Raw genomic sequence first — 11,820 nt, forward strand, 5'->3', positions numbered from 1 at the left:
GTGTGTCTCTCTTGCTGTTATCAGCGCGACCATTTCCTGTGTCAAAAGTTGTGAAATGTAAACACATCTCCTGGTACAAATCATTTCTTTCAGGGGGTGGCTGCTCACGGTAATAACTTCGAAGTGGTAAGAATAACACAAAATTTTACATAAAATACAACACTGCTAATAAAGTATTTCTTTTCTACAAATACCGTTTCTTTTTCATTTTTTATAAGACCAAAGTATTGTAAGATTGAAATGCTATACGCGTTTCGTTAGCTCCCCAAACCTCCTGCATTATGGTTTCTTCCAAACGAGAAATCCACTAAGCGGTCGTCAGAATTCGTGGCGGTAAAAGTTGAGTTGAAAACTTTCGCCTTTCTGTTCGGCATCATCCGATAGCCTTCGCGCACTTTATAGATTATTAGAAATCACTAGTTGCAGTAGTTGGAAGCCCGCAAGTCAAGGGCAAATAAAGGAGAACGTTTTCTAACTTACACGCTATCTAAATGTAAATCGAACTAAATTTTATCGAAGTAATCAACAAAACCAATGTTACTTCACATATCGACTACTCAGAACGAAAACTAATCGATCAATTTCTTATTTAGGCATTCCCGTCTACACGAGTACACGCGACAACAATGACCACATGAACTTCAACTTGTAAATCAATGAAACGGCCCGGAATCCACACAGCCTAAAAAAAATGCGTGACATCAGCGGGTTATGTCGGAAACGGCTTCAATTATAGCAGTTTCAGTAAACTGACGAACTGCAAAGACATCATGTTTACGGAGATACCCTTTGACAAATCGAAAGCACATTTCACAAGTGTTAAACTCGGGGCTGTACGGAGGCTGAAACACTAAAGTAACTTCACGCTCGCCCAACAGTTCCCGTAGGTATGGCTCTGCGATCCGACCATGGTGGAATCCGCAATTATCCATGACAACTGTGTCGCCCGGAGATAAAATCTGATCATCTTGTTCGTCAACGACTTCCAGCGCCTCCTCAAAAAAGTAGATCATTTCAAGGCCGTTCGAAGGGCCATCGAGAATATTAAAGTAATCGACGCCCCGTGCACAATGAAGGAGGTGTAGCGTGTAGTTCACGTCCGACGTGTATCGCTGGACTTCAAATGCGGGTTGACCTCTCAGACTGTGTCCATACTGTCTGTTGCCCGATGTCTTTTTGACGCCCGCTTCATCAAAAAAATGCACACTGAGGGGATCAAGTTGAGAAATGTCATCGATGTACTGCATTATTTTTCTGATGTTCTTTCAGTCAACTGTTCAGCCGGAACACTCTGTATTTTCTTGTAGGAATAATTTAAATCTCTGCCGAGGATGTCGTAAATCGTCCTGTGTGCAGGGAGGTTTTCTTCTGTGCAGACATTTTGATTGAGCAGTTCAGATCGAATTTCGGAAACAGTCATTGAAGGCTTACCGAATTTCAAATATTCCACGAAATTCACGACTTCGGGTACGCACTTTGATCGTAGGGCTCCGCGATTCTTCGAAGGATGAACGAATCCAGTCTTAAGAAAGTGAGTTACTATGTCATGCACGGTTGTCTTCGGCATACATAGTTGATGCGCGATCTCTCGAACACTTGTCCCTTTGCACTCGTGTTTGATCGACAAGTCAATGATCTTCGACCGTTTGTCGATGTCGGTTATTTTTTGACATATTTGAAAGTTCCTGGCAATGAGAGACGACCGACCGGTGAAAGTTTTGACTGCACTGAACTTGGCGATGTCTGTGTAAGCGGTAATTTTACGTCACGACTGTGTTTACGTTTAACCGGAAAGGGCACTCACAATTTCAATTTCGGGGTCTCACTGAGCAGAAACTTAGAAAATGGTGTAATTAATCACTCACTCTAGGCAACGACAATAAACGAAAATGATAACTTTCTTTTTAAAATATCACAGTGTCCCATACAACTTTACCGATACAAGACGTCAAAATATGGGATCAAATGTAACAGGTTTGATGACCATATTCTGGACCGCACCTGTACAGGAAATGGTTTGATCCAGACACGTTTATTTATAGTCTGGATTCATGGGGCGCTTAGTGCGTCGGCAACGTAAACTCATGCCTGCAATCAAAGGCCTACAGCTACCGTTTAAAACGCTGAGCGATATCACTGTGTGGCCATCAACATTGCTGGGTATATTGCAAATTGGCTGTCCGGGGGCGCAGTCACGGACTCTGTAAATCTTTCTAGAAGGAGGTTTTGTCTCCTTTATTATCAATGATGTCCAAACAGTGGTTTTGAAGTGCTACATGGACTTCTCTACTATCATATCTAGTGTTTCGCACAAATGTACAATGTACATAAATTTTTTATGAGGGCCGAGTTGTGTCTATTAATAGTTTAGGGATGTACATATCCGAAGAGGATTTGACCTCAGTGCCCTTGATTAGAATACAATGACCTCAGTGCGCTTGAATAGAATACAATGACATGATTATGAATAGAGAGAACGTATTTGATATTTGACCAACTTCCGTGCCCATTTCAAGCAACACATTTCGAGAACTCCTTTAAGCATATTCAGGTCTTAAACTTGTCAAGACCATACCATGTCTCCTGACTCCTCTGGGAGGCATTATGGGAAACATGAAAAGAGCAATGAAGGTTAACGGTAGAAAACAAAGTCGTGCACAAGCGTCCCGAACAGACCCAACGTGAACACATTCCCTCGTCATGAGTGGGGGACACACTTCATGAAATCTATGATATGCAGGTCGGTCTCTCCGTATACAGTAGTAGAACAACACGCCAACGCCATGACACATTTAGACTTCTTATTGCAAATAAATCTACTTCCTTATTTTGTGAAGGTGTGTTTTTTCGTCGAATGACACGGCAGCCGTACAAGAAGTCATTTTTGTCATACAGCTCAGTGTACGACTTAGGCCTATTTAGTCGAATTAAAAAAATAGATCAAGATATGACGCTTAGCCCACACTTTCTGTTGTTTCTTTTATTTCTAATTCATCTGGATAGATTTGATGGAGGTAGTTATGATCATTCTCTTTGCTCGTAAAGTAAGTTCCTTCACCACTCTACAGCATTAGAGGGTAAAAGTTCGAGTTTCGTCACAAAAACGAAATGGTACGGGATTAAAGGTCATGCACAATGGACAAAGAGTCGAAAATGCAGTCAGACCATATATAGCATAGACATACTAGTACACCTCAACCGTCGGAGGGGACACATACCGACAGCAATGTATGCGTGAATGAGTAGAGGGGACCAGCAATAACACGAATACACTTGTCCTTTGTTCTTTTACAGCTGTGCGTCTATGTCTAACAACCATGTCGCTAGGGGTTTTTGGTGAGACTGTTTTAAGAAATTTAAAGGTGCGGAAGCATTAAAATGCTTTCCCTTTAAAAGAGTCTGCGTAGGATGTGATTTGTGTGGACCATAAAGTCTTACAAATTTATGTGAAACTGTGAGAAAACTCTTCATTACGCCTACACAGGTATGATACGGTAACTGAACTGCAAGTCATCTTCATTTGGGAGCCATTCACACTGAAAGCCGTCAAACTAACTCCCCGTATACATTGGTCTGCTTGTTTCAGCTTTGACTCAAGAACGCTGACACACTTAACGCAGAACGGTGCGGTATGTTGTTAGGGTGGACCATTTGATATCCTGGGGGGGGGGGGCTTGGAAGATTGGTGGAGAGCCATTATTTTTTTCCCACGTGCTTCACCATGAATTATTTTTTTTCTACAGGGCATATGCTGGCAACTTTTTTTTCACTTTCCTTCTTCGAGATATATTTTTTTTTTACCAAATTTCGGTGCAATGTTTGTTTGCTTGGTTTTTCACGCCCAGTAACAAGATGCTGTTCTATCGCGCACAGACTATATTCAAGAAACTAAATGAAGATATGTAAATACATGTACATTTTTGATTCACTTCACAAAAACATATTTGTAAAATCATGTACATTTACGGCATTTACTTGTCAGTGTTGTCCTTACATTGAAAGTAGCCGGGTAATTTAAGAAAGTAGACGGGTGGACTGCGAGGGAGCGAAGCGACCGAGCGGCGAGTGAGCGTAGCGAACGAGGGGGGGGGGTAGAGCGCGAGAGGGGGTGTCTCCCCTCTCGCAAGGCGAAAAATGAAATTTTGGAGTGGAAATGGTGTTCTCTGGTGGCATCTGAGGTGACATTTAGCTGAGACTGAAACAGTACTTTTGTTGTGTGTCTTAGACGTGGCTCACATACAACAAAACAAATAAACATGATTTTGTTTTGTTTGTATTATTTATGACACACTTATGGTTTAATTGCAGTGAAGATGTAACATTTAATCTTAAATCACCCGCTGTCTGTTCATTTCATTGCCCATTTCCCATTCTTCATTACTACATAGTAGTTTCCCAAAACCATCAAACTCATTCGCTTTTGTTAAGAAAAACATTGGTAAGATAATTCACTATAACTGTGTTCGCATTTACGAATAAAACATGCGTATATAGAAAACTCATAACAATGAAAAAATGTGTAGAGAGTCGATCCAATGCGTAATAATATTACGCATTGGATTGAGTCTCTACGCATTTTTTCATTGTTATGAGTTTTCTATACGCAAACGATAATAGTAAAATGTTTGCAGGCTGTCTCTCTTCTTGTGGTATTTTGACAAAATCCATACATTCAGATTTACACATTTCTGGAAAACACTGGTGAGCAATTTCAATTTCAGCATACTTCCTCTAATCAGAAGGTCATGTATACTGTACAATTGTTCATATTCAGTTATTGTTCCTCAAGCTTGAAATGGTTTATGCTTTATAAAACTCCAGAGCTACTGCTTGATTTTTTTATTGATGCTGCAGTGTGCATCGAACAATTGCCAAGATTTTTTTCCGAGTCGCAATGGTCCATAATTGTTTTTCCATCAGCCACTTAAAGCCAGATTTTTTTTTTCAAGCAACTCCACCTGTCATCTTTTTTTTTCCCCAAATCTTCCAAGCCCCCCCAGGATATCAAATGGTCCACCCTTAGGTCGGAGTATCCGGCATTATACCCCTTTTAACTCACTTCACGATTTCGCTCATCCTTTACACGCTATACACATATTGTCGAGTCAGGAAGAGCAGTAAACTTTCAATAGGTATTGCTTGACGACGTGTTTATCGAGACCTTTATGAATTTCAATTCTGTTTTCTCAGTGTGCATTGTAGTGTAGAATGTTTTACAGACGCCGCGAGATGCATATCCCGTTGGTGCATCCCTGTTTCCGTTGGGCAAATAAACAAAATCGAAACACTCGATATTTCAATCTTTATGGTGTTTCTTCACGGCAGAAAGAGATATCAACCACGTATCATGTATGTTGGTCGACAGAAAAACTTTATTTTAAATCGTGGAATTAAAAATGACAAAAAACTACACGAAGGCACGAGGGCTTCATTAATTGACGGGTCAAAAGAGTACTTTAGTTTCTTGTTACACTTTAATTTTGTGACATCTATAGATCGACATCAATGGTCAATGATGATACTTCCAATCAATAGCTTTATTTTGAAGTCAAACCGTTGCACAGTATTTTCACATCCTCCAGCGCACCGTCATTTTTTTCAAGTGCCTTTTCTCCCAGCCCCCTTCAGACCTGTTTTGTGACCGCAGCCTCATGTGAATGAATCTGTTGTCTTTGGCGTATACCGTATGATAACGATACTTGAGATTCGTTCAGATCCGTTTTGCATTCGATATGGTCACAACGAAACATCTCATTTTATACGAAGAAAATGTCTAACAAGATTATGTATGGGCGAGATCTGTATCGATCGAAGTTTGCATACTGAAGAAAAGCACAGAGAGCGTCCTCAACGGATGGCCTCAATAAGTCATGATTGGACTGTATTGCCAGACAGCGCTGGCTTTGAGTTTTCAACGAAGAATGACATTTCATCAATGACAACCAGGACAGTGCCTCCGTGACCATCACATAAAGAAGAACCCATGCCCGCGCGATATAACCTTTTGAGACAGTATAGGTCATAACTCATGGCAACCATTGTGAAGTAATTACAAGTTTCTTTACAGACTCACATGGGAAAGAGCATATCTTCACGACCATATAGAGTAGCTTTCATCATCTGAACGACGAGGTATGACCTTTGTATGACGTGACTGACTTCAGTAAATTACTTGAAGGTGGTGAGAGGAAAAGCATTAGTGTTTAATATAAGGCTTTGCTCTTGTTAAGGTCATATGTATGACGATGGCATTAATTTTGTCACTTTTCAGCATGCTAGACGCAACTGGTATATCAAGTTACTTCATGAATTTGTCTAACATTGTTGTGAAACCGTATTTTGGAGTTAAGTACATTCGCGATTAAAAAGTATATACATGTCATCATGTGAAGTAGGTATAGTATTACACAAGATGGAAGTTTCGTATTTTTAATTTCTTAATACCCATGACTCAGGTAGTTCTGCGCATTTTATGAGTCACAGACTCGTTGAAAACAAGAATTCCAATTCAGAAAATAGTTTTAAGGTGTTCTCTATTTCGATGAAATAATGAAGGGGCAAAGGGCTTCTTTGATATTGGAGCAGTTTTTTGATGAAAGCTTGATGTACATGTCATTCTTATTGAAATCACTTCTCCTGAATCAAGATCACCTGCCACAATATGTCTTAATCAGTGCCACCGTATTCACCATCAATCGCTCCACTGCTTGTATCGCTCTCTAGTGAATAGCAAAGATAACGTGTTCGGCATGTTCGCCTGGCCCAAGCCCGGCAGCCACATAGCCACTCGGTTATGCTAGCCTACAATATTATGTGGCAGCCACATAGCCACTCGGTTATGCTAGCCTACAATAGTACAGTAATATCATGTACTGTGATTCTTTATTGAATAGACAAGTCGTATAGACATCGTACATATTAAATATGATTATTATCCCAGAAATGCGCCAAGCGCCTGTGCTCTCTCTATTGCCATCTGAATAGCAAAGACATCCATTGGTTTCAATTTCGTCACCTTTTCTCATTTTAGTATGTAAAAGTTTCGCGGTATTTTTCTATTTCTCAGAATTTCAACTCAATGGAGGTATGTTAATATGGCATCAAATCAATTCCAGCAATCGTTATCATTCAAGTCAAGTAAATCACCAGGTCCAAGAAACAATACAAAATACACACTGACAAAATCAATAGTGCAATCTCGAACCACTAGTGGTGGTACCAGGTGTCTGGAATGGGTAAGCGTACCCATCAAGTCACAAGTAATTGTCAGGTAATTCAGATAGTTGCCAAATTACTGTTGTGAGTCAAAGCCAGGAATACCGTCTCTCATCATCTGGGTAACAGATTTGTCATATTTGAACATCTCCATATCTACCATAAAACTTCTGAATGATCTAGCCAGCCTACTTCGTGAAAATCTGTATCACTAGGTTTAAGACGAAAAAGCTGTGTCTTACTTGAAAGTCTTCATATGAATTACAAGCTCTACAGTATCTCAAGAGTTGTGAAATGTATACACCATAAGCTTGACCGGACGTCCGATGAAATATAACTGGTTAAGTAGGGAAAGTTGTTGATTTCAAAATTAAAATCGTCCCTTTTGTCATACAGCTTCGTGTGTAACTTAAGCCTATTTTGTCGATTTTTTTTAAAAAAAAGATCAAGATATGACGCTGAGCCAACACTTTCTGTTGTTTCTTTTATTTCTAATTCATCTTGATAGATGTGATGGAGGTAATTATGATCTTTCTCTTTGCTCGGAAAGTAAGTTCTTTCACCACTCCACAGCATTAGAGGATAAAACTTCGAGTTTTGTTACGAATACGAAATGGTACGACAGTAAAAGATCATAATGGACAAAGAGTTGAAAATACAGTCAGACCATATATGGCATAGACATACTAGTACACCTCAATCGTCGGAGGGGACACATACCGACAGCAATGTATGCGTGAATGAGTACAGGGGACATGACCAGGAATAACACGAATACTAAAACCAAACAATGAACAGTTCTCCTTTGTTCTTATACAGCTGTATGTCTACGTCTAACATCCATGTCACTAGGGACTTTTGTGAGGCTGTTTTATGAAATTTAAAGGTGTGGTTGCATTAAAATGCTCTCCCTTTAAAATGGTGTGTGTAGGACTTTATTTGTGTGGATCATAAGGGACTGGTCAGTTTCTTCGGCCTGGGGGGGGGGGGCGGTGGATTATTTTTTGCCGACGTCAAAAGTGGCTGACCCCCCTATTCCAAATTTTGAAAACAGGGTGACCCCCCTATTCCAAATTTCTAAAACAGGGTGACCCCCCCCGGGCGCGACAAAGGTAAAACAAAAGATGGACATAAATTATATATATATATATATATATATATATATTATATATATATATATATATATATATATATATATATTTATATTTTACATTTTACATATATTTATATTTTAAATAGTCATTCTATGTTTTAGTGAAATTGTTGCATGTCAGTTGTAAGATAGGAATTTCAAAGTGTCATCTTAAAGTTTAAATACAGTACATTTTGAATGAGCTGTATTTGAATGAGCTGTGAATGTATTTCACACTTTCTCTGCTTAACCAGATGTCCTGAACTGTTGTACAGAAATGGATGTCAATCATTAATATCAAAGAGGAAAAGCAGTGAATCAAAAACTTTGATGGGTGTTAAGACTTGCCAACCATCCAATTAAATCTACTGAGGAGCCATAGAGAGCTTTTTTAGCCAAATCTGATGTGTAAGTGTCTGAGAGGACCTTTTCTTGTGTAACATTGAAACCATAAAAGCACAGCTAATAATGACAAAAACTGCCTTTTTTAACTGTTATTTTGTTCATAAAAAAGCATCTTTCTACAGAAAACCTATGAAACAAAGGAAAATAATTGCATCAATGAGAAGGAAAGATATCTTGTCATTTTTCTATCTCTAAAATAAGTCACTGTATCAAATACATATTGTGAAATATTTGTGCATGTTGCTTTCTCATACTGAATTCTCACAGAGAGAACAGAAAAGTATCAGGAATTTGTCATCCTTTTCATATGAAATGCAGATTTCATAATGGTACACTTTCACTTAGCAAACATCAAGATATCTCTGAAAGTATGGCGCCCGAAGGGGGCGCCAAAAAATATGAAACATCCTGATATCTCTGATATATATGCCTTGTATATTAAAGTCATGCACCTGAAGGGCATGCTGAAAGATGTATGATATATTAAAGTAATGAGCTTGAAGAGCACGCTGAAAAATATTGAACATACAGATATCTCTGATGTATGTGTGCTTGATATGTTAAAGTTGGGCGTGCTGAAAAATATGACTGATTATTAAAGTTACGCGCCCGAAGGGCGCGCCGAAAAGTACAACTGAATGATGAATTTTGTGGCTGACACTAGCATTTTAGGCAATGATGAGCCTGTGTCAAAATTCAAAAACACACTGACCCCCCCTATTGGGCATTTCAAAAACATGGTGACCCCCCCTATCACCAAAGTCAAAAACAGGGTGACCCCCCCCCATGAATCCACCGGCCCCCCCAGGCTGAAGAAACTGACCAGTCCCTAAAGGCTTACAAATTTACGTGAAACTGTGAAAAACTTTCATTACGCCTACACAGGTATGATAACCGTGCCTGAACTGCAAGTCACCTTATTTTGGGAGCCATTCACACTGGAAGCCGTCAAATTATCAGCTTCAAGCGTAAACATTGGTGTGCTTGGCTTCCAGCTTTGACTCAAGAACGCTGGCACACTTAACGCAGAACGGCGCGGTATGTTGTTAGATCGGAGTATCCGGGATAATACCCCTTTTACCTTACTTCACGATTTCGCTCATCCTTTACACGCTATACACACATTGCCGTGTAAGTAAGAGCAATAAACCTTCAATATGTATTGCTTGACGACGTGTTTACCAAGACCTTTATGAATTTCAATTCTGTTTTCTCAGTATACATTGGAGTATATAATGATTTACAGACCCTGCGAGATGTATATTCCGTTGGCACATCCCTGTTTCCTTACCACGACTAGGGCTACTAAAACACAATCTAAACACTTGACATTTCATTAACTTTTACATGTATGAAAGGTCAATTTTACAATTTATACGGCGTTTCTACACGGCTTAAAGAGACATCGATCACATTTCATATATGTTGGTCGCCATAAACACATTCTTATCAATCGTGAAACAAAAATGACAAAAACTACAGCATGGATGCATAATTGATAGCCGACCACTTCTTTTATCCCCTCAAGTATTGCGTGTGACGGATATGACATCAATATCGTTGAAACTCAACGCTACTTTTGATTACCCCTTTCAAGCATACCGATGGACTGGTACCTAAGTCAACCATACCTCACCCACTGAACTTAATTGCCATGTAAAGTATTTGTTGCCGTCATCCTATTCTGTCTAAATCTTAGTATACTAAATTCTTCCACACAGAATCGGTCTTTGGGAAAACGCTCCGTCGTCGTTGCCGTCGAAATATACATGGTGTTTGCGTAGCCAGCAAATTCTTAACCATCAATCTGTACCGTGTTTTATCAAGATTTTACAAAATTTACAGATATCATTTGCCATGTTTCAGGTAACATATAAAATAACGATTTAAAAGCAAGCGAAAAGTCCAATCTTGCCCAATTTAATATATGAGGAAAGATGCAAGCAGTGTTTTCCGTCTTTTTGTGTTACAATAGTGAGACTTACAACTAAAAGAAATATCCCAGTTGTATCGACACAAGTTCAAGCAGCGCCCTCAGACACCCTCACCGATCGCCCTTTCAGCAACCATTAAACTTTGACTGTCAATATCTGATTTCAAATGAGATCGATGTAATTTGGCATATCAGGAAGGTCAGATAGATACACAGAAGGTTTTGCGTTCGGTGACTTCTCTCGGTTGTGTCTGACAAAGGAAGCCCATGCAGAATTCTTTCCTGAAATGAATATGGCCGCACCTGGAAAATATAAAGCGATTTAAAATCGCACTGAACTTCAAATATGATACAAAATAAGACAAAAAGGATATTTCACACATGGTAAAATACTCAGCAGAAGCATGAGAAGCAGACAAAGAACCATCCTGACGGGTATTTGGGCAAATAGACTTTGGTATAGCAATGCAAGAAAGTGAAAATATCTTGAGACTTTTCGGAGAGAGAGTTGGTATACAAGACAAATTGTATTGATAAATGGATTCTTAAATGTTGTCATCATGCTCGATATCATGATAAGCTGAACAAAAGAATTCTTTCATCGAAAGCCGCTGCTAAAAATGCCGATTTAGCAGTGTCTGGTAATTTGAGCAGCTAATGACCGATGTCTCCGAAAGATCTTAGACACTGTTGGAGGAACGTTTAAGAATTTGTTATGCAGAAATTATAAGATTTCAATCTAATTCACGTTTAAGAATTTGTTATGCAGAAATTATAAGATTTCAATCTAATTCAACTCCCCAGTGCTTCTTCTTTGGAAGATGTACTATTTCATAAAGTGCTCAGTGTGCTGTGTAAAATTGTTCAGATATATATTCGTGCCATGTATCCAAGGATGTCAGGAATTCCGTCATCGACCTACATCAGTTTATAAACGAAAGTTATGATCAACTCTGTCTTCAACGCGATATGGCATAAACAGACATTGATGACACCGTATATCGTACTGAATCACTGAACAGTCAAGAAACGTAAGATAGACCCCCACATTTGTACTTATATCAGGATTATAAAAACGGATTGGCTTACAAAATCCCTTAGAGATATTCCCTTGTTTTACACTGGAGCCCACTAA

The 11,820-nt window shown here is 39.2% G+C and overlaps 1 protein-coding gene across 1 annotated transcript; it reads right to left on the bottom strand.

Annotated features, from left to right (window-relative positions):
- Positions 1-701: 701 nt before the first annotated feature.
- Positions 702-1,247, bottom strand: LOC139119565 (uncharacterized). The gene has a single exon (XM_070683409.1). The coding sequence runs from the start codon at positions 1,245-1,247 to the stop codon at positions 702-704; it is 546 nt and encodes a 181-aa protein (XP_070539510.1).
- Between the last annotated feature and the right edge of the window lie 10,573 nt (positions 1,248-11,820).

The sequence above is a fragment of the Ptychodera flava genome, chromosome 20 (assembly GCF_041260155.1).
Source record: "Ptychodera flava strain L36383 chromosome 20, AS_Pfla_20210202, whole genome shotgun sequence".
In the NCBI taxonomy this organism is placed as follows: Eukaryota; Metazoa; Hemichordata; class Enteropneusta; family Ptychoderidae; genus Ptychodera; species Ptychodera flava.